Source organism: Squalius cephalus (genome assembly GCF_949319135.1).
Source record: "Squalius cephalus genome assembly, chromosome: 14".
In the NCBI taxonomy this organism is placed as follows: Eukaryota; Metazoa; Chordata; class Actinopteri; order Cypriniformes; family Leuciscidae; genus Squalius; species Squalius cephalus.
Window position 1 is genome coordinate 29,403,738 of NC_137135.1, and position 24,896 is coordinate 29,428,633.

General features: G+C 36.2%; 1 protein-coding gene across 3 annotated transcripts in view; it reads left to right on the plus strand.

The window, feature by feature from the left end:
- pdlim7 (PDZ and LIM domain 7) overlaps positions 1 to 24,896 on the plus strand; it is a 44,238-nt gene that overhangs the window by 8,673 nt on the left and 10,669 nt on the right. For 2 of the 3 annotated variants that reach the window (XM_079891983.1, XM_079891984.1), the window contains exons 3-5: positions 5,176 to 5,327; positions 11,894 to 11,924; positions 13,459 to 13,652. In XM_079891983.1, coding sequence (XP_079748109.1) covers positions 5,176 to 5,327; positions 11,894 to 11,924; positions 13,459 to 13,652 — 377 coding nt within the window. Of the gene's footprint in view, positions 1 to 5,175; positions 5,328 to 11,893; positions 11,925 to 13,458; positions 13,653 to 16,964; positions 16,982 to 17,430; positions 17,470 to 21,389; positions 21,545 to 22,487; positions 22,525 to 24,896 lie in introns of all 3 variants that reach the window. The other variant, XM_079891985.1, reaches the window with a different exon arrangement.

Below are 24,896 nucleotides of genomic sequence, written 5' to 3' on the forward strand. Positions count from 1 at the left end.
TTGATGTCAGAGGGTTTAAGGTTTCTCTACTCTTCCCCCTTTGACTTGTAAAAGGTCTTAGCGCAGCACTTAACTGCCACCAGACTCAAGTCTAGGAACAGCTGGGTTCTGAACTTGAGCCAGGATCACAGGTGGCCGTGTCCATCAGCTCTATCTGCATACTCATTCGTCCACGTTCCCCTGTCTTCTTTCTTTCTCTTTTGTCTCTCAACCTTTTATTTGTGTGTGTGTGTGCCCATTTTCCTATACGTTTAGTTTTAAAGGGATAGTACACCCAAAAATGAAAAAAACAAACAAAAACAAAACAAATCCTTTCACGATTTTGTTCCCCCCATCCACAGACCACAAATAGATGTTTGGCAGGAGGTTTGCACTGCTCTTTCCCTTTGAAAGTGAATAGTGACCAGGGAAGATCTAAAATAACTAAAAGCACCATAAAAGTATTGTTGACTTAGAATAAATCACTGAAGTCGGACTACTTTTATAGCACTTTGACATTTTTGGAGCTTAACGGCCTCTGGTCATTATTCACTTCCATTGAATGTAGAAGAGCAGTGTCAACATTCTGCTTAACAAAATCAGGAAATGGCTTAGTGTGATTATCAAATCGCAAAGGCTTTTTACACGCAAGCAGCTTATGATCCAGTGTTTTTAGTTTCTCAGAGTGGCTCGATTTACAGTAAATGCTGCTCATCACAAACTCAGTTTGGGTTTCTTAAGTTTGCTTATAACATGAAAGAAAATGTTATACCAAACATTCCCCAACTTGTAATGTCAACAGGCATTTTATAAGTGCTTCTCTCAACAAAAGAAAGGCTTTTTTGGCTCTCTTTGATTTATTTTTTATTTATTTTTTATTAAAATGTATTTTAACTTTTGAAAATGAATAAATTAAGACAGATATAAACATTAGTATTTTAATTACTAGTATTTTAAAATTACAATTTTTATATTCAGTGTTGAGAGTAATGCATTGCAAGTAACACGAGTTACATAATCAGATTTACTAAGTAATTAGTAAAGTAACGCTTTTATAGTAAAAAAAAAAAAAAAAAATTCTTAGTTTCAAATAAGTAACGCAAGTTGGTTTCCATTTAAGCTGTCCAATCTTGCTCCTGCAATCTTGCCACTGTTCTGCAAAGTTTAAGCCCAAACCTCATTTAAACACACTTGAACTAGCTAATCAAGGTCTTACTAGAAACGTCCAGGCAGGTGTGTTGAGGCAAGTTGGAGCTAAACTCTGCAGGTGTGGCTCTTCAGGACCGAGTTTGGACACCTCTGTTCTAGACTAAATTTGAGCATGCACAGTTCACAATTCAATATTCCCCAATATGAATAAAAAACAGTAAAATGCAAACTCCGAATATTATGCAAACCTGAAATAATTGAATATATTAAATTAAACCTATATAATTTATATATTTAATCTAACTTTATTAACCAATGTCTTTGCTGCTGACCCTTCGATGATGCAATCCAACCATACTAAGCAAAAATGACTATAGAAAATCATCACATTTGTGTTTACTTTTTTGTTTTTATTGCTGAAGTAAGAGGGTGAAAGGACCTTTACATATAAAATAGAAATTTAATTTATTTCATCCAAGCAAGCAAGCCCAGCTGTACGTAACGCTCTAGTACTTTCTATAAAAAGTAACTATGTAACACAATTAGTTACTTTTTCATAGAATAACGCAATATAGAGTAGTGCAGGGATGACACCTTAACCCAGAGGACTAATTCGTCGCTGGTTCCTCTATGGAGTTTTACAAAACTACACACACCCATACCGAAAACGCGAAATTTGAATAAGTTATGTTTATTTTTGAAAGCGTATGTTTTTATTAAGTAACAAGAAAAAACAGTTTTGGGTTGAGAGCGTTTCATTTTATGTTGTGGAACAAAATGTCAGATGTTCACGACAGGCTTTATTTTACTCATAAATTGAAAAATTTCATTTGAAAAAAACATCAGAAAAATCTTGAAGGAACCAGTGGCAACACTGCTTATATTATTACTAAATGCTCTTATTTTTTACATTCAAATATTACAATAGTAATAAATTTGTATTTGTTAAAAAAATTATAAATAATAACAATTATTATATTTTTCTTAAATACTCTTATTTTGCCATGAAATATTACAACAGCATTTTTAATAATAATTATAATTATTATTATTTTTTATTATTATTATATAGTCAAATACTTAAAAATTTTGGCCAAATTGTGCAGACCAACAGGGACAGCAGACTTTTTTTAAATCACAATTTTTAGTGCCCTAACATGAGGGTGAGTAAGAGTCGATAGAATGTTCATTGTCTTTTGGATGAACTCTTTTAAGACCTCTCCTGGTCTGATCTGTTTCCTGTACGCTTGCCAAAGCGCTACACCTGAGGGAGGACTTTCTGCAGGATTGTTTTTCAAACCGCAGCCATTTCCTCATGATGTCCTGATGCCGTCACAATGCTTCTTATGTTTCATAAATATTTGAATGGTCTCTCAAACAGGCTGTTGAGGCTGAGGTCCGAGGACAATAACTTTTGTTCTCTTCCCCCAGTGCTGTCTAACTCCGGATTCCGATTCAGAGCTCAGCAGAGAAGACTTGTAAATGTTTGTTGAAGTGAATAGGAGGCGGTCGAAACCGGAAACGTGGTAGAATTTGGAGAATGGAGGGATAGGGAGCCTGAAATGTCCAGAGCAGATGGTAAATCTTTGGGTACAGCTTTATATAGACATGAGGACAGACCATGTGCATTGCATTCAAAAACATGCCAATAGCAAAACCTGGTTCTCATTAGGGTGCTACCACCAAATGTCTTATTTTCTTATTACACAGACTAAGTGCTCTTAATGATGCGCAGCATTTTGCATTTTGAATTGCTTTTATTTGTGGCCAAATGTGGTGGTGCTGTTTGGGTCCACAGGGTTAAGGTTTCTCATGATCCGGTTACACCATCTGGCTCAAAAAGCATCTTTCTTCATTGATGCCTGGCCATTGAAAAGCAGAGCAACTATGATCGAAATGAATGGGAATGCTAACAGATATTCTCCAGACTTCTCTGTTTGAGTGTACCTTTTAGCTTTAAGCTGGTACTTGAATCTTTCCTATTCACCGTTTCTGTGGGATTTTTGAACAAAGTTTCCTCATAAATGTTCATCTTCAGTGGAAATCTAGCTGAACTGCTTGCCAGATCAACAATAGGTCAGAGAAATTCCTTCAAAGCTTGTCAGAGCACGCATTGTTTGGAATGAATGTTCAGAAATGTTATATGGCGGATCAGTTTGGCGGGTTCTAGGTTGTGTGCTTTGTCATCAGTGTGTGACGTTCAAGTTGTTCACACTTTGCTCAGTAGTTATCTGAAACTGTTGCTGGTCTTATTTTTCTAGAAGGCATCAGACACAGGTTGACCTAAGCCTTATAGTTTCACAATGTGGTTGTGCTATTCCAGTGGTGAACAAGGTATACGCTTAAATCTGGGACATATGTTCTTCTTTAGCATAAGTCATTGATATACACATGAACGTGACTCATATGTTTCTAGACATGGCAGAACATAATTTCCCCATTCATATTGTACACAGAGTCAGACAGCAGTAGAACATTTTCCTTGTTCTAAAATTTGAATATTCTTTTCCATGTAACACCGGCATTTGTATATTTCCCTACATTCTATTCACTTTCCCTTTTGGGCGACGCCTCTGGCCTTTTTCTGAGTGATTTATATGCTGTGGCTCGCTTCATTGCCAAGACGGCCTTATCTGAAAGCGCTGCACAGTGAGACTGTAAAAGTCAATGCTGCGTTAAAGTGCTGGATTATTTTAGACTCGCTTTTGTGTTATGATGGATTTATCAACAATATTACATTGTGAGTTCTTTGTCTGTCTGTTTGTCTGTAGACTTCACTTCCTCTCAGGTGTGTTTGTTCTTGTGCGGTAGGGTTTGATTGATTGGAAGTTAGGTGTGCTGTTTCTTTCACTGATGTGGTGTTAGAGTTGACGTGGTTTTGAATAGTTCAGCATGAGGTGTGTGGTTGGCTAATATCCATTTATTTTTGATAAAACCGGTCAGGTTTGCAGGTTCAGAGAAATGTCCTCATTTTAATCTTCTCAACTGCTGGTGGCCTACAGAGCCCTGCATTTAGGCATCTTCAGAATCTGGGTCAAATTATAATACATTCATCAGCCTTTACATATTAAATAAACGAGTTTATTCCTTTGGAGATTCATAGTAGTGGTGTTAAGGCGGGTATTGATATTGCTATGGTTCATACTAGGAGTTAGGGACTTAAATAAGCTAACCTTAAGTATTAAACTTAAACAGAAAGCTTGTCCTGCATCATGCTAGTTTTATATTTTCAGTTTTCATTTTAATTAAATTTGAGTCATTTTGTTATGTCCTTTCTCAGTTTATTAGTTTTTTTTTTGTTTTAAAAACATTTTAAATAGTATTTAATTATTTAAAATTAATTTATTTATTTATTTATTCTCAGTTTTAGTTTTAATTCAGTCATTTTAGTACTTGAACTTATTTCAGCTAGTTGCCATGCCAAGGCAACCTTTCATATTTTTTCATCTAATATTTATATTTATTTTATTTCAGCTATTAAAATAGTTTTTAATAGGTTTAGTTATCAATAAAACACTGCATGCTACAGATGGAAATTATACCAAACATTATGCTGCTTATTGAGGAGGTGTGTGTATGTGTATATATGTGTGTGTGTGTGTGTGTGTGTGTGTGTGTGTGTGTGTGTGTGTGTGTGTGTGTGCGCGCGTTATGAGACTTATGATTTCCTCTTGACGGACAAGAAAACAAGCTAAAACTCTTATAAATTTACATACTGTAGAACGTGTGAGAATAGCCATATGTTTAGACCAGAAAAGTCATAGAGACTTGGGGGTGGGCACTTATGGCTTTGGTTATTAATCAACTGCCTAGTAATTACCCAGAATACCCTAGCAACCACATAAAAATGTACTTAGAAACCTGGCACCCTGGCTACGACTTACTTACAACACCCCTGTATTGTGTTTGTTTTCAGCACCACTCACTTGCTTCAAAAAATGGGAAAATCTGGTTTAGATTTGAAATGTTTTGGGTTAGCTGAAAGTCATCTCCTGACACTTCTTTAGACAGAGTGTGACTAATGTTTGTTCTCTATGGCTGTTTCAGCTGACCCCAGGCGGCAAGGCGGCCCAGGCCGGAGTGGGTGTTGGAGATTGGGTGGTGTCCATCTCTGAGGCCAACGCAGAAGAGATGACCCATGTGGAGGCACAGAACAAGATCAGAGCCGCAACCGACTCCCTCACACTCACTCTGAGCAGGTACACACACACACTTACTCAGCGTCTTTCATCACTGTCTTTGAGTTTCAGTATCACATGACGGGGGAGAGGATGACTTAACAGGAAACTGAGATCTCTGGTTAATGCATCACTCAAAACCCCTTTTATTACAGTCTTGAAAGATAGAGTGTGAATTTTACAACATGTGTTGCATTAGAAACAACTAAACAAATGTATTCAGATGGCTACAACTTTCAAAGAGCTTTGAGGGGCTTTGAGAAAAAGACTAGTCGGACACCATTTGCTTTAGTTAATAGATACTTGTAAAGAGTACTACCCTTCCATTTAATGTAATTATCTGTTTATATGGGTTTACCATTAGGGTGCCTATAGGGTGCAACAACAGGACGCCAGATGTAAAAAATGTATTGTATCCAATTAATTTTCTTCATAGAAAAATGTATTTATATTGATGACCACTTTTAAGATAAACTTGCCACAAGGTCTAAGGTTGGTCTAGCACTGTTTCTGTGGATTTTTATTTAACAAATAGCTTAACATGCTGTACAAAAGAAGTGTTGTTATTGTTAACCAATCATTTCTTTATTGAAATAAAGCTGTGATAAAAAAATAATGTAAATATTAGATGAAATTTTTTCACAATTTTTGCACAATGTTGCCTTACTGAAATAAAATAAGTTTAAAGATGAAGTACTTCAAATTACTAATAACGGATTCAAAATAAATTTAAAGCTAAAATAGAAAAAAAAAAAAAAGCTAATAAAACACACAAAAGCACCTAGTAACCAAATTTCTAACACTAAACTGAAATTAGAAAAATAATTCAAAACTGAAATAAATAAGTTTAAGATGAAGTACTTACAATTACTAAAACTAAAACAGAAATAAAAATAAATGAAAGCTAAATCGAAATATATAAAAAAAGCATATAACCAAATTACTGAAACTTAACTTAAAATAATTTCTAATTAAAAATTTGAAAAATAATACAAAATATTAATATATAACTATTAATATTGTTTTTTTGTTTTTTTCTTCAAATATTATGATTTATCTTGGAGCTGGTAGTGTGGATCTTAGAACGCTTTATTAAAGTGTGTGTGTGTGTGTTTTAATATGGAAAATGTGTAGCTCAGTTTGAAAATCATGGTACGCAACGCCAAGGTCGTAGGCTTGAATCACAGGAAATACACAAACTGATGCGCTGTAAATTCGCTGTGGATAAAACCTCTTCCAGATGCATTAATGTAAAGTCAATGGGAAAAATACTTCAAAACCAAGGCCACATAAAACTGCGCAGTCACTCTTGTGCTCTTGTGATATTTAGCATCTAATTTTGGTCTGTCGTTTTGAGAATGTCAATGTGACTTTTAAATGGTTCCTAATTCAGTCTAATTTGGCCCAAAATTGTGTCTAGAGTGCAGATCTATAAAGATATTTTGAGATTCAAAATGAGATGCCTCATCTCAAGGGGTTATCCTCCTAACAATACATTTCAAATTTCAAATATACCAAATGAAAAGGTCTTTTCCCTGTTTCCATAGCAGTTGTGTTGCGTGGGAGCTTGTGTGGCATTTAAGCTGAATTAAATGGCCTCTAGATCTTCAGGCCTCTTGTGTTGTGCAAATAGATTTTAAGGCAGGTATTAAATACATAGAACAAATCTTATAAATTCACTGTCATGCTGTGTAATAAAACTGTCCGGTGGCTCGGATGACCCTGGGCTAAAGGTAGAGCAGATAAGCTGGAGACAGAGTGCTAACTCTGTGACTTGAGTTGCCCTTTACGCCCTTTTCAGCTTGGAGATGGGAAAACTCCAATGCCTCGGGATACAATTCTCAAATTGCTTATATTGCACTCCTTTTGGGAAGCTGCAGAAAAGGCCCAAAAAAGGAAAGCTAATGGACCTTACTCAGACAGAACAGGAGCTACTGGTGGAAAGAGTCTAGTGTATGTGGTTAAGAGATGAGTAATGGGAAAAGAGGAGTCTAGCTGCAGAGTGACAGATGCACTCCTTCCTGCTCTGTCATTAAGCCGTCCCTGTGATCAACACAAGATGACGAAGAGCCTGTTTAATGGGCCAAACCGCAGTTATGAATGTGGTTTTCTTCCTTTTTTAGGTGTGCGAGAATCATTTAAATGTCATCACATAGGTAAGCGCTTGTAGCGGTTAGTAATGGCCTGTTTGAGAGAAGACGGATACAAACTTGCACTTGAGTTATTAGAATTGCATCCCCTCGATAATACATGGCTTAGCTCAAACAGTATTTGCATGACTATATTTATATGTAAAACTGTTTGTCTCTTTTCACTGGCAAATCTCATGAAAACTGTCAAGACAGGCATGCACAGAGTAGGTTGCATCTGAATTTCAATTTACTTTGTGACCGTGAAAAAATTATGTTTTATTTAGTATGAATGAAAATCGGATGTACTATATTGTTAATGTCATGTGACCTACCAGCATCAGTTGCATCGCTTCACTGGCATTTACAAATCCTCTCCCGTGGCCTCATGGGATAGTAAAGTGTCCATCGAATGCGCACTTCAGAATCTCCTGGGACTTTTTGCCTACTGTTTTTCGAATACTATGTATTCTGACGTACTACTCTTGTGGCGTAATGTTTTTCGCATACTATATAGTAGGGAAGGATTTGATTTCGGACACAGTCGGGGTCATATTTCACCCAGAAATTTGTGTATAGTATATTTTATATAGTAATTAAAGGTACACTATGTAACTTTCGATGCTCTAGCGGTTAATAAACAAAACGGCATGAGTCTTGTGGAAGAACATTGTAGCCAGAGTTACTTCTCTCTGTTTATGTCCATGACGAGTCACGCAGATACTGGGCTACACCGCAGCGGTTATCCTGCTCTGTCTAAAATACTCCAAATATAAGCACTTATTATAGGTGTACCGTAGTGAGATAGGAAAAGACACACAAAAAAAAAAAAGTTTGGAAGATGGATTCATGATATACTCGCTCATTATATTGATTTTGTAGATTTTTAACAAAATCACAGTGTACCTTTTTAAGTAGCTTGTATTTATTTTGTATTTATATGTGTTATATTATTATTTATGTAATTTTGCATAAACAAAATGCACCCTATTAATTAAGCTATTAATATATATATATATATATAATATATATATATATATATATATATATATATATACACTGCACAGACATTCCTTTCTTTAGTAACTAAATACATATTACATATTTCACATGTTTTTTTAAGTATATTTGCTAGTATACATCATTGTAGTAATGAAATGAAGACAAAAAAATTATTATTTTGTAATCAGAAGAATTAGTCCCCCCTTAAAATTATAGTAATGCAAATTTGTGAGAATGATGGTCTTAATGGTCCTAAAGTAGGCATCATTTTCTTTATGTAAACTACTATAATTTCGTCTCTTGTTCTCCATTTTGTGGTGAAATATGATGCATACATTTCTTAGTGAGATTCACCTATGAAAGCTGGTATGGCATGAAGGAGGACATAAATGAATGAGTTCGATTCTGTCATAAAATGTTGCCGATGCAGAGACTAGCCGATTCTCCAGACAGCTCTTTGTCACAGGCCCCAATTTGTTTGAATGCTGGGGGACGGAGTGAGCTGATTGGAGGTGTGAATGAAAGTGGGCGTGCCCTTATGAGTCATTTTGCTGATGGTTAAATGATGTCATTTCTTGACATTTTTGTGGAGTTTGTTTTGACGTAACTGTGAAAACATCTGTTTATCAGTGTTCATAATTACCCCTTTGCCCAGTTTGCCGATAGATGTCTAGTATCTTGACTATTGTTTTGGGTGCTTTGGTTGTCAGACATGTCAGTGTATCTGTCTGTTGTTGTGAATCACAGATAAATTACAGTGTTTGCATCCCATGGAAAGACATACTGGAAGACAAATGTCTGAACATGTCTGTATTTACTCTGGGATATGCTTTTATTACAGAGGGTGGTGTCGTTTTTGGTTTACATAGCCGTTTGGGCAACCTCTTCAGTTGTGGTTTGCAAGGGTTCTTTAACACATAAAGTCTCTTTTTAGAGGCATTGCTTTAGATCATTGTCCTAGTTCGCCCTTCCTGTGTGTTTTGGTTAGTGAAGTGTTTGTTTAAAGCATTAAGTTCAATGTGAAATCCGATTTGATTTGTCTCAACGTTTGTCGTCTTAATCTTTTGTTGAAGTACAATAGCTTGCTCTTGCCAGTTGCCACTGAAACAGGGTTACATGTAATGTCAGCTGAACAGCTGTGTGGAACAGCCACACAGACTATTAACCAAAAGCCAGCTGTTTTCCTTAAACTACTGTTTTAGGTTGTGTAATACAGGTTATCTGAATATATGTTGTGTATTGGATGTAATACGACTTGCAAATTCAATTTCATGTTGATTTTCTGCATATTTATTTTTTAATTGTCATTAGTTTTCATTCCATCTTAAATTGAAGGAAAGCGGGTATAATACATTTTAGGAAAACATTGCAAGTTTAAAAAAAAAAAGATTAATAATTAATTGATTTGTTGATTTATTTTGCTTGTGGGAAAATATATTGCATTTACAAAATTGTCAGTTGCAATGGACGATGTTCATTTCCTGGACCGTATCACTTTTGTAAAACAGCCTTGTTGTGCTGTTTTCTTCTACTTTTTTTTCTCTGAGCTGTTATCTGTAAGCAGGCCACTGTGCAAAAGGACACCATCACTGTCACAGGAAGTGGTGTATAGGCACAGGAAATCCAGACTCATAGGGAGGCCGATGATGGAATGCAACATTTTTTCCAGCCCAGTCAATCTAACCTAGACAATGCAGTTTAGGACAGAATACAGTGACTAGCTTGAGTACAGTGATGGTTTTGAGTGGTAATACCATTGTACTTTGGGGTACTATAGACTGGTCTTTGGTCATTTTTTTTGTTAATTGTTAAAGGGTTAGTTCACCCAAAAATGAAAATTCTGTCAGTAATTACTCACCCTCATGTTGTTCCAACACCGGAACACAAATTAAGATATTATTGATGAAATCTGAGAGCTGGATCACTCCTCCATAGGCTTGTAAGGGATCGAAACTTACCAGCCCAGAAAAGTTTATACAAAAAGTATTCTCGTCGCTTGATAAACTTGTGGTTGAGCCACTGTAGTCACTTGGACTATTTTAACAAGGTCTTTACTAACTTTTCTGGGCCGGCAAGTCTCGATCCCATAGAAGCCTATAGAGAGGTGATCCAGCCCTCAGATTTCATCAAAAATATCTTAATTTGTGTTCCAAATATGAACGAAAGCCTTACGGGGTTGGAACAACATGAGGGTGAGTAATTACTGACAGGATTTTCATTTTTGGGTTTTTCATTTTTCATTTTTTTAAAAACTATCCCTTTAAAGGAGGACTCCGGTCAATTTTAACATTGAGCTCATTTTTTTGTAAATTTGGAGTGCTGTCAGTACAGAGAACAACGACAAAAATCGGTGTTGCCTACACCGTGTTATCCTCTTTTTAAAATTTGCACCCTGTTGACTTCAATGGGGCAAGTTTTAAACCTGCTTTTAGCCTCTTAACATCCTTGATGTGTCATTACAAGTGCACAGGTCATGTGAGTGATTCCTTCAGAGTGAACACGGTGAATCTGACTGCAGTAGATGTGCAAGATATGAATAAAAATTATATTTATTTAGCCAGCGCTCATACCTGTATTTACATCCTGTTTTCGGTCAAAGTCCACAGTAATCGATTGTCGAGTTCACGCGCATTGGTTTAGTACCTATGATCATGCGTGTGAACTCGACAATCGATTACTATGGACTTTGTCCGAAAACAGGATGTAAATACAGGTATGAGCGCTGGCTAAATAAATATCATTTTTATTCATATCTTTCACATCTACTGCAGTCAGATTCACCGTGTTCACTCTGAAGGAATCACTCACATGACCTGTGCACTTGTAATGACACATCAAGGATGTTAAGAGGCTAAAAGCAGGTTTAAAACTTGCCCCATTGAAGTCAACAGGGTGCAAATTTTAAAAAGAGGATAACACGGTGTTGGCAACACCGATTTTTGTCGTTGTTCTCTGTATTGACAGCACTCCAAATGTACAAAAAAAATTAGCTCAATGTTAAAATTGACCGGAGTTCTCCTTTAAGAGAATGAGCACAAGAAAAAAAAAAAAAAAAAACAGTTTGAAAAGGTGTTTTAATGCCAACTTTAAGTGTTTGTGACTTTAACAACTAGATTTTTTCTTATCCACATCTGATTCGTTGCTATTCCACATGTTTGAGTCACGTGTCTATTCAAAAACATTTGGACAGACATCAGGTATTTATCCACAGATACAGCTGCAACATTCCATTCAGACTGATAAAATGGGATTTGGGAGCCAGAAAGAACCAATTGAATTCCCATCATGAGACTTGTTGAATTTGGCACAAATGAGTTCATCATGAGACTTGTTGAATTAAACACAAATGTGTTCTTCCATTAGACTCTCTTTAGTTAACATTTTAAACATTGCAGTGAAATGAGTCATTTTACGAACGAGCGTAAGTGAATTAATTCTCTAATTGTCTCTCTGCAGAGCTTTTCATCCTGCCGGAGGAGAGCAGAAGGTAAGAGGGTTATCCTTTTTCTCTTCTGTCTGACAGAACTGCAAAGCTTTCGCAAGAACACTCAACCAGCTCCTGATATCTGATATTTAGATCTGTTCTCAAGTTCTCAGCTGCTTTGAATACTTCAGGACTGAGCACACACACTCACACACACACTCACATGTACACCTTGCTAGCTAAATATCATATGAGCATACCATATAATATAAAATATATTACTTTAAATATAAAATGATTTATATATATATTTATATATATGCATGTATGTAACTACAACTAGACCCTGGAAGAACTTTTGCAAACATTTGCTATTTATGAATAATTTTTGTCTTTAAGTTCATCCTTGTACTTCCCAAAGGATTATTATTTTTATTTTTTTTGTGTCAGATTTCGCTCATTTCTTGGCACTACTTTGTCCCCAAAGCATATCTAAGTTAACCCCCACACACATACTTGTATCTCAAATACACAATGCTTCATAATTCATTCATAACTCATTCTCATGTAAGTTTCATGGTTCTGTTAGCTTTGTGGGCTGGTTGCACTATATTGCGGAAGTTTGGGTGGTTTGTCTATTTGCCTGTCTGATTCTAATGTTAAACGTCTTGCTTAAAACTTCCCCTAAGCAGTTTTTGGTTTGATTGAATTTGCATTGCCACAGAATGCACAAATCCAGACTAAATGTACATTTTCCCAGTACGCCATTTGCACATGCTGTAAATTAATTTAGCCTTTATGGATTTTATAGCTGGATACATTATAGCTAGAATTGCAAATTAAAAGCTTAATAAACTATTTTATATTTGTATTTTCATATAATTTTATATTACTTATATTTATATATTTTTTATATTTGTTTGTTTAATATTTGACATACACACATATGACAACTATATTTAAAACTTTCGAAAGAAATGTTTATTAAAAATTATTAACATGTTAAAAAAAAATTATATTTGTTATTTTATTGTTGGGTCAGTGAAAGTGTTGGCTGGGCAGATAAAAAGAAAATGTAGCATTAATAATTAATCAGATTGTATCTCCTTCCACAATGCAAATGCAAAATAAAACTCTGAATCTGAATGGGAGAAATCACGCCCTCGTGTGGCTGCAATAGATCATAGCATGGGTATCTGCAACAGTGCCTGTTATAATTCTAGTCATATCAGACAGTTATACTTTTCCTTTCGACCCATTCAGGTACAAAGTACAGCTAAAATGAAGTAGGTCCTTTAAGCTGGACCTTGGCCTGATCTCAAGATAAATATTTGTGCCCAGGGTGTGTTCACACTTCTCAAACAATCCCCCTCCACTTTCTCCGTGCTCCATAATTTGCTGTGAAAAGACATGAAGACAATTCTCACCTTTTTTCCCACCAGTTAATCCTCTCATTTGCAGAGGATTAACTATTAAACCGTATCTGGGACTGTGCATTCACCTGTGGTGCCACTGGAGTTTATGAAATAGTGTGTGTGTGTGTGTGCATGATCTGACATGCATGGTGTTGCATTGCACTTTCTTTCTCCACACTCAGGATTCACTCGCACCTGCATCCAGTCAGCCCAAGTACTCGTTTGCACCGAGCACAGCCATAAACAAGATGGCGCGGCCGTTCTCCGCAGCTTTTGGCAATGGCAGCAAGGGGCCTGTCATCAAGCCAGTGTCGTACGCCCCCAAGCCTAACTTCAACTCGCAGGTGCCCAGCAGCACGCCGCAGCCTCACAATGGGTAGGTGACCAGTCAGCCAGGTCTCCAACCGAGACTCAGGCTCATAATCTGTCTTTAATGCGGGCTTTGATCGCCACGGGACCTGTTTGATGAGCTTAGTCCACAATAATGAGCCTCATCATACCCAAGGCTGCATGTTTCTAATGATGCAGCAATACCTCAGTGATGGGTAAGAACGCCCGCAGCTCCCAGAATTCACGGTGAGCGTGAGCTGTCTGGATGCTAGCTCTGAAATTGGGCTGCACGATATTGGAAAAATAAAACTGACATTGTGATGTTTACTTTTCTGACATATATATTGCGATATAAAGAAATACAGGAATGTTTACCAGAGGACTTAAATAGCTATAATTGGAAAGAATTAATAATTCTAAAATGAGTGGGGTTATTTTCTTGTAAGCAGCTGGAAAAATAAATGAATAACAAATAAATTAAACCATAATTTTAGGGCCTCTATATATATATATATATATATATATATATATATATATATATATATATATATATATATATATATATATATATATATATATATATGAGGCCCTAAAATTATGGTTTAATTTAATATATATATATATATATATATATATATATATGTATATATTTATTTATTTATTTATTTATTTATTTATTTATTTATTTATATATAATGTATATATAATGTATGTTTTTTTATTATTGTGATTTATTCAATAACACAATTTTAAAAATTAATATATATATATATATATATATTTAAATGAACTAAATTAACAGTAACTAATATATAAATTATATATATATTAGGGCTGTCAAAAGATTAATCGCGATTAATCGCATCCAAAATAAAAGTTTGTTTTTAATAATATATGTGTGTGTACTGTGTATAATTAAATTTGTATATATAAATACACACACATGCATGTAGAAAAATGTGTTATTTATATATAAAAAAATATATATTTATATAGAATATAAACTATATAAATATATATACAGTATATGTATGCAAATATTTCTTAAATATATACATGCATATGTGTGTATTTATATATACAAAATAATTATACACAGTACACACACATATATTATGTAAACACAACACATTAAACAAAATAAGAAATATTGTAACTGTTGTACTGTAAAATAATAAATCGTGTATTTAATAAAAATAATACAATTTATAGTATATTCTGGTGATGGTTGCGCATATATTTATTTAATTAAAATGCAGTCTGCACGATTTGACATTTCGCTTCTAGTCTGACAGTTTTAAGTCGACACTGTGTTGCGTTTCTGCAGTGAGGTTTGGGGTCAGTGAGTTCAAGAGTCTGCTCTTTAGTGTTTTTCCGGATTTATTGTGCGTGCTTGTAATAAACGATGTGGCGTTAAGCAGCTGTGTCTGTTTTCCTTGTTGGAACGGGCGGTTGCATCGCCACCCCGGTGACCAGACTGTTCTGGGACCCGCTCGAACACGCCGTCTTCATCTGTTTTCCTCTCCACCTCTTTATCATCCCTTTGCAGGGACATTCTGCTCCTCTTTTCCGCCAGGGTCCAGCATTTTAACGAGCACTTTTATTTAAGCTGATCAAAACAACAGATGTTTGCCGTCAAGTCCGGTGGAGTTAAAGACAGTAAAGTTGTGGTGTTTTTTATTTTTTATTTAACATAAACACATGAAGGAGTTTGTGAAGGTCTAAGGTGTTGATCTGGCCAGGTTGAGAAGGTTGAAGTCTGTCTTTAGGCCGGGGCTTGATGTTGTCTGTTGCTGTTTATAGAGTCCAGACCCTCCCATAAAATCTGCTGAGCCCTCAAAATGCCGTTACGGCCCCGGTGCTGAATTACTTAACGGCCTTACTCGGAAAAGCTCCTGTACTGTAATCCACCTTAACACAAGTTTCCTCACAAACAAATTGCATGAAGCTGATGTTTTATTTAAATAGATGTCCTCATTGTTTTATTCAGAAGCCTTGAACTTAAGTTGGATTTTGGGAACATTTTCTGGAGTGTAGTGGAGGGAAGGAGTCTGAATCCGAGCTCGGCTGCTGGAGTGTTTTTTTTTTTTTTTGTGCGATCCAGCACTGAGGTCTCCGTGTTCTCTGGAGATCACACAGTCACGTCAGCATTCTGAGCATGTTTACTGCACCGCACGCCTACAAGCTTGTTTTTACAGCTCTTCACTCTAAGGGGCACTATTGCTTGCAGTGTTTGTGGAATGGTACCAACTTTTGAGATTTGAAAAATGCCTGAAATTTTCAAATCAAAAGTATTATATTTTATTATGTGTTTCATAGTATACACCACTGTTCAAAAGTTTGGGGTCAGTATAAGATTGATTTATTTATTCATTTTTTTAAAAAGAAAGAAATTCATACTTGTATTGACCAAAAACATACTAAATTGATTGAAAGTAACAGTAAAGACACTTATAATATCACAAAATATTTCTATTTGAAATAAATGCTGTTCTTATGAAGAATCCTGTATCGAAATATATCACAGTTTCCACAAAAATATTAAGCAGCACAGCTGTTTTCAATATTGATAATATTAAGATATGTTTATTCAGCAGCAAATGATCAAATCAGAATGATTTCTGAAGGATCATGTGACACTGAAGACTGGAGTAATGATGCTGAAATTTCAGCTTTATCATGACAGGAATAAATGACTATTTTAAAATATATTCAAACAAAAAACAGTTATTTTAAATTCACAATATTACCGTTTTCACTGTATTTATGATCAAATAAATGTAGCTTTGTTAGAGATGTCTTTCTAAAAAGTTATAGTGTGTATATATATATATGCATTTTTCTGGATATGTTTTTAAAAATTCCCCTAGTAAATGAATAAAATATAGTTTTGATTGGATATTTTCTACTTGCTCAACTTTAAAATACTTAATGATTCACTGGCTAGAAATTGAAATGATTTTATTCAGTTGTCACAAACGACTGGAAAACACATAAATCTTTTTGTAACCATGTATTTAGGGAGATGTTGGTTTAATGGCGTAAAGCCAGATTCAGTGTCAGTTTGATCTAGTGCTTGTCATGTTTGGCAAAAGTTGCAGGGATATCTTTAATAATAAAAGCACATTAAAAGTTGAAAGGAACAGAATCATTTAACTTATTTAACAGGAGGCACAGCTCATGTTTCCACGTTTTCTGTTGTGTTACTTAACGCACACTGTGATGCTTTTCACCACTAGAAACCCACAATTTGCTTTGTTTGTCTCTGCATCATGTCTTTCTAAATGCTCTGTGTGATTTATTTCTAAACGATTTTCTCTTCTCCTCTCTTTTTTTAATCTCCTTTGTCATTCCACAGATGGAAGTTCTTGACAAGTTAGTAATGCCTTTCCTTATTTCCCTCCTGCTCTGAAAAATGTGTGCAATTATTGTTTTTGGCCATCAAATCCCAGCCCTGTGGCTCAGCCTCTATCCGTTTTCATATATTTGTTTCCCTAAATTTAATTTATCTTTCCTTTTTCCCAAGCCTGCATTGTTGCAGTATTGGCTTTAGGAGACGGCAGATTTCTCACATCTAAACTGCCGTCTCAATCTGTAATTATTCACTCTGGGATTGTAAATGTACAGCTTTATTCCAGCGTTGATATTTCAGAGCGCAGTGGACAGTCTCCATTCACTCGGTGTGAAGTCAGGCTGCTTTAATGGACACTGTTGTGTTCTTTGTTGTACTCCTCCCACTCTTCTTCGCTATTGTTATTTGTGCTCCTTTTCCTTTTTTCTCCATCCTGTTTTTTTCTGTCTTCCTTCACTCTCCCGTTCATTAGAGGAGAAGCCTTCTATGAGGAGTTGTACCCTGAGGGGAAGTAAGTGCTGAATGCTTGTGGCTCTAATGCACTAGCTAAAAGAACTTAGACCTGCCGCTGACCTCACTAATAAACTCTTGCTTTTGACGACATCAGACCATGTTTCATTGCTTTTTCACTCAGGAGTTGAACTGTATTGAAACATGGCACTTTAGCTGGGTCGTTTGAAACTATTAGCAAATGTAGTCGTGCACTTTGAGCGACTTCATTAGAGCATGGAGCAATGATGTGGAGCCTGAATAGAAATCACATTTCGTGGGTGTTTTGATTGATTATTTTGTGTGCATGTAGTTATGACTCTGATGTGTGAAAAACAGGGTTTTCAATCATTATAGACCCTCCCACCAGACTCTCAGCCAACCCACAGACGCCAGTACGTAAAAAAAAAAAGATTTTGTCTGATATATTTTTACTACATTATTTAAACTGATTAATACTATTTTGAATAATAACTTTGATTTAAGACTCTTGCATTTAGCAGACGATTTTTTGTCACAGAGCCAACAATATTCAAAGTAAATGCCAGGTTTAATAAAGCTGCACTGGGAAACAAGCTGAAGCACTATTAACATTACACAAATAAAATATGAATATTAATTACTATTAAAAATAATGGTTGGCTTAAATAAGGAACATTTAATTGTTAAATGAAATAAATACATTTTTAAAACATCTATAGCCCCTCTTCTCCATGGACCCCATCAAATACCTTAGTATTTACTTACTTAGTATACACTTAGGATAGTGCACCCCAAAAAATGGAAATTGTCATCATTTCTCACCCTTACGTTGTTCCAAATCCATAAGACTTTTGTTCATCTTTGAAACACAAACTAAAATTCTATGTACCTAAAAATCTGATGCTTCAAAATGTTCATTAAGAGATTGTAAAATAAATCCATATGAATCCAAGACTTCTGAAGAGACACAATCTCTTTATATGATGAACAGATTTTATTTAGGCTTTTATTCAAAATATAAACATTGTGTTTGGAATAGGGTTGCGCGATATGCTCCATTTTCATATCGTCCTATCGTCAGCCTGTGAGATCGGCGATACACGATATTATCGTGAGGGGGGCGGGGCTTACTTATTTGATTATTAACTTGCTTATTTACTCATCAATTTGCTTGTTTTATTACTTCGTTTTAAATGAGAATCTTTTTCTATTTTGCTAGCAAAGGTGGAGTGTTTATTAATAGGCTAAATCAGGTTATTTACTGGTATAGTGAGGTAAAAAAAAAGATCCTAATCATTCTTGTATCTGACCATTCTTGTATATTTCAACATGTCAGCGGGAAATTTACGGACACACATGATCCCCTCATGCCGTTACTGATGCAGCATTTTGACTGTAGGCTGCTTCTGCACGAGATCATGAGAACACGTTTTAATTTATTGGGTCAAGAAAGAGTCGGAGTCTGCGATATGTCCTCCTACCAGTGCTCTCTCTGTCTGGATGCACTTCACTTATGCGCACCGCACTTCAATAAGCCGAAATAACGCGGGTTTTAAATGCCGGGAGAAATCAGAGGCAAAAATCTAAAAGTCGATCGGTAGGGTAGACTGGGTACAGTTGAGACATAGGTACAGTTGAGACACCTTTAATAACTTGCGTTCGCAGCAAGCACAAGTTGTGATTTTTGCTGTGCACATGCGTATTAGTGTCCTCTTTGTTTGTGGGAAATTTGAACAGTGGACGCATCTCCGATCCGAAAATATCGGGTAAAGTTTTTTTTCTAAAGTAGGACGTTCACTTCACCATGCACTCTCCACAATGAATAGCTTATTATCCCTATATGACTGTTAAACGTAACTGGTATCACCACAAACTTTATTCTGTGCCCTAAAAACTGGCATATTTCATGGTATTGTGTCATGCAAGGTAATTGCAAAATCTAGAGAAATGTGCGAGGTGGCCAGCGGGGTATAGTTGAGACACACGTGTACCAACTGTACCCCCGATAGAGCTCTATTAGGAAACACACTGTTTAATTGTTCAGTGTTATGATAACAGGTTAAAGGTCGTAATTAGCCAGCATAGGACGCAAATGAAAATAAAATTTGATATTTGTGATATTTAAACTGTGTATTATTAATAAATATTGTTTAATATCTTGTTCCTGCTTTATAAATTTTAACCAGTGCTAATTTAAATAAAATGAATGAATATAAATGGTTGAATAAACAAAAATGTTGCCCAATTGTTATTTTCTTTATTTGTCTTTATTTTTTATATTTACAATGAATGGTAAGTTATCTTTACATCATTAAAAATGGGTGTCTCAACTGTACCATGCACTGTCTCAACTGTACCACATATGGGTACAGTTGAGACAAGGTTGAGACAAAAAGCACCTTATTTTTATTAGGTAATTGTGGAAAATATAAACTACTTGTGGGTATTATTGATTGATAATATCTTTGTCTACAAGCTAATGAAATGTCATGTGGCATGCCATGTGGAAATTCACTTCTTTTCAGTATCTATTTTTTGTGTGAAAAATCAAAACGCAAAAAGTGTCTCAACTGTACCCAGTCTACCCTACTTACTTATGACTTGACTCTGATAAAGGAAAATGGGTTAATCCGTTTACATGACCACATGCATTGTCAGTTTATTCAGCATAATCGAGTTAATAACGTGCATGTAAACGCGATCATACCCTGAAAACGAAAGCAGAAACGGACTGAGCTTTCACTGCATTAACTGCGCGTTCTCTCAGAGACGACGGTGGATATAACGGTAGGCTACAGCATCTTAATTTACTGGCTTAATATTTCTCTTGTGGACTTACATTATTGACAGTGAAAAAAATAGAAGAATATTTCTTGTTAAACAAGTTTGAAGTTGCTTGTGATTTTCACAGGCAGTTTCACAGATGCTTTGTGTAGCCTACTAAAGACTTTATTAGGCCTAGGCGGCCTATATAATTTTATTGATATTATTATTATAATGAATATTTTGTAATTGTACTGTTTTTAGTGTTTTTACTGTCATTAAATATTTTGTTAATGTGCTATGGAAACAAAATACTGACGAACAACGATGCCGCGTCTTCATCTTGGCTCTGTATAAGAATGATGCGTCTGTTAAAACAAGCACTCTTGGCAATTTGTGAATGGATCACCTTGCAATTCAATTTCGTTGTGGGATGTAATTTTTTTCTGTTTTAAAAATATTTTCTTTGAGGAGTCCTCATACGCGCGCGTCGGTGACGTTGCATGTGTGGTTATGTGATGTCGCAAGTGTGGTTATGTGGTGAGATGTCGTTATGAATTTAGGCAAGGCAAATATAATTGTAACTATACTAGCTTCATAATAATAATAATGATTTAATACATTAATAGGAAAACGAGCCAATTATCGTATTGATATCGTCAAAGGCATCTGCCATCGGCGATATCTCTGTCTATCGTCGATACACGATACTATCGTCTATCGGCACAACCCTAGTTTGGAATATGAACGAAAGTCTTATGGGTTCTGAACGACATGAGAGTGAGTATTTGATGATAGAATTTTATTTTTTGGGGTAACTATCCCTTTAAGGCACCCCTAGTTGAAAAACCTGGCACTAAAACATCACCTTACTAAATTTTACAATGCTAATTTCTGCACCATAATAATATAGTTACTCTAATAGATCTGTGGTAACTTTGTGTTGTAGCAAATGTAACTACTCTATTTTGTCAGAAACTTTGGTTACCATGATGAGTTTTTGTAAAGGAATGTATGCACCCCAGAACAAAAACAGATTTTTTTTGGATCCTCATGTACAGCACGTTCCCTCGCTGTGTTTGGTGTAGTCGTCTCTTCTTGTGCTGCACGCATTATGTGAAGCCATTTGTGTGTTTTTGGTGGTGTGCTGTGCTGCTGTGGTGAATGAGAGAGGTCACGAAGGGCTCATGTCTCCAGGCACGGTCTGCGGGTGGAAAACATGGCTTGCTTCATCCCCAACGATCGCAGTAAGAAGAGACTGATCCAGGATACGGAGGATTGGCAGCCGCGCACCGGCACCACCCAGTCTCGCTCTTTCCGAATCCTGGCCCAGCTCACAGGCACTGACTTCAGTAAGTCAGACACATGCAGACCACAGCCTGTCATCGCCGTATACTCCTCTCAGAGCAGTTGCTTCTCATTTGGGCTTTTCAGCATCTAAGCTCATTAGTGTCAATGGGTTTCTTTGGAAAGATCATTTCTCAGGGAGTCAGTATTTTGTGAAGTAATGTGGAAAAAGACATTCCTAAGTAGGGACAGGAGTTATGAACAAAATCTTTAAACGTGAATTAAAACTATTTATACTGTGGTATATCACGAGATGGTTTGCTCCAGAAATTCAAGTCCAATTCATACCCATCCCATCCAATTCCATCCATCCATCCATCATTCTATCTCCGTACGTACATGCATACAACTCCAATTATAAAATATTGAAGCTGTTAAAGTAAAGTAGTATTTTCTACTTTTTGTAATTTTTTTTGTTTTTAATTGCACGGTGTATTTACTGCGGTACTCTATATACAGTTGTATCTCCCAGCCCTGTTCCTAAGTAAAAAATAAATAAATAAATAAATAAAAACTCCCCTCCTAAATCCCTTTTTTACTTGGTGCCAGGGACTAATCTTAGTGTAGGAGGGTAAGAAAGCATGTCCTAGAGGACCCAGCTGCTGATCTGATATTGAGATTGAGATCATAAAGAAGTGGGAAATGTCGTCTATCCATAGCTTAAAGGGTTATGGCTGAGATTTTCTCCTTTATGCGATCTAGAGCCTGAGTGGCTGTGATTTGCTCTTGTGTAAGTGGTAGGAAAGATGTGTTCAGTCAACCATTGTTGCCGTACCGTTCCTGTACATCTCACGGGATTGACTCTCGTGTGAAAGGTGATAGGTAGTTCCTTTAAAAGCAGCAATCCTCAAGTGTTTTGTAGCATTGTGCAGACCTTGGCCGTGGAATTTTCTTTTTGTGTGTGTGTCTAATGGTTGGTCTGATTGGTATCTCTCCTGCTTCCCTCAGTGCAGGACCCGGATGATGAGAACATGAAAAGGTCCAGGTAAAGAACTGTGTGAACTTGCTAATGAAGTGCAGTTTGAAGCATTAAATCGCTAGCTCTGACCTTTTTGTACCCTCATTAAGAGATCAGCTCTCTGCGGAGAAATGTTGAAAATATGCTTTGATCCGCATTATGAGCCCTTGTCTGATCTGTGCATTTGCAGTATAAATTCATACACAGAGTGCTGTGTGCCTTATAATCAGACCCACACAGAATCGCGCCCACAGATTTCTGCAGAATATAAATGCCTGTCATGTATAAAATACAGTTTTATAGATCTAGTTTACGCCGTTTTCAATTCATTGATTTTTGATGGGTGGATTATGCAGAGGAAAAAATGCAAGGGTTTATGAAATTATTCCATTATACAATAGAAACTTTGCTATCCCATAAGGCCACGGGAGCGGAGTCGCCGGTAGATTTGAAACGTTTTTTCAAGTGCACTACCCTTCAACAGTTTGGAGTGCTTTTGTTTTTTTGAAGGAAATGAATACTTCTAGGCTCAGGAGGGATGCATTAAATTGGTCGAAAGTGACAGTAAAGACATTTATAATACTTCAAAACATTTCTATTTCAAATGAATGTGGTACTTTTTGAAGAATCCTGAGAAAAATGATTCACTGGTTCCACAAAAATATTAAGTACCACAACTGTTTTTAGCATCGATAATAATTAAAACCATTACTTGGGCAAATTAGATTTCGACCGCCCTAATACCTACAAGAATGCACTTCTATGAAATATGGGAATTTGGACGCAACCCAGTTCTGCTTTCAGAAATAGCCTTTCCTATTTTCCTACTTGATTTCAAACCAAATGTTTTCCATACCCTTAAAAAAGCATCTTGTGCATTGCTATCCATCAGAACACTCTCTCTTGTGTTTAAATGCCCTTAAAACGTTTGGCTTATTTAATTGTTGTCTTTAAAAAAAGCGTGTAGTTCCAAATCCATTTAGCAAGTTTTCCATTAAAATCAAAACAGGAAATGTAGGAAAAAGGCTGCAGATTCTGTCTGGGCCTGGTTATCTACAGATACACTGAGTTTTTTTTTTTTTTTTTTTCTGAATTCTTCACTGCTTGCATATGTTGCAACTTTTAATCTTTCTTCAATCCCTTCTGATTTGACTTTCTGTTCTGCTGCTCTCCACCTTATTTTCATTCCCTTCTTTTCACTTTCTATATGTGCTGGCATGTCTTTCTCTCCCTCTGTTTTGTTCTCACTGCTCTCCTAATTTCCTGTTCTCTGTCGTGCAATGAATGCAGGGAAAAGTTCCTCACTGAGATTCAGAGTCCCCGCTATGCCAGGCTGAGAGACTGGCATCACGAGAGATCTGCCCGTGCCCTCAACATCAAGTCCTGAACGCTCTGTCTCCCGGGCATCAGAAGGCCGAGGTGGCTGAGATACGGCCGCACTAGATACAAACGCATCACCTCGATACCGCGTGCCAGCTATGGGTGAACACCAACCCCAGCTATACCAGGACAAAAAAATTGGGGTTTGGGGGGGGGGTTGTCAAGTTAATGAAAAAATGTAAAAAAAAAATAATAAAAAAACAATGCAAGTTGAAAATAGCAAAAACAAACGTGAGAAGAAACGCAGGCATAGTCGGAAAAACCACACAAATTGAGCCCTACATTCAAGTTCCCATTAGGAATATCTGAATGCTGTTGGTGTGACATAGTCTCTTTAAAGTGGTATCGTTTCTACAAACTGATAATCATGTTAATTTATTGTTATTATGATTTTTGTGGTTGTTCAGAGGAGTTATCCATCACAGTACTGTTCGTATTGCCCTTTCCGTCTTTCTGATTGTTGTGTAGCCCCCCTTGGGATTTTTTTCTTTCTTTCTCCTTTATATTTCATTCTTTTTTTCTGTCTGTAATTTAGCATAATTCACTATTATGATGTCATCTGATCGCTCTTCTTCTGGTTCTGTCTCCAATAAGATAAAATAATCTGTTGACTCATGTCTATGAGTACATAAAACATTGTGAAACTTTCTGCTGTCCTCCTCTATTTTCTTCAGCCTCTGTTTGTTCCCTCTTCTTCATTTCAACATTTTCTGCTTTTTATACATGTCTGTTCCTTAGTATTTTAAAGAAGTGAGGGAATAAATAACTTCCCTCTTGTGTTTAATTGTTATTTAAATCACCGCAGACCAACTTAGGCTGGTTTAATGTGCTTTTTTCAGCAGGGCCAAAAAGATTCAAACATTGAAATGTTAGCTTTGCTGGCTAGTTAAGCTAACAACTTTATATTCTAAGCATTACTTAGCCCAAGTATTACCAAAGAAAATCGGAGAAATCTGAGAAACACTGTTGAAAAGTGGATCGGACAGAGCACCAAAACACACTTGTTGTCAGCAGCAAGG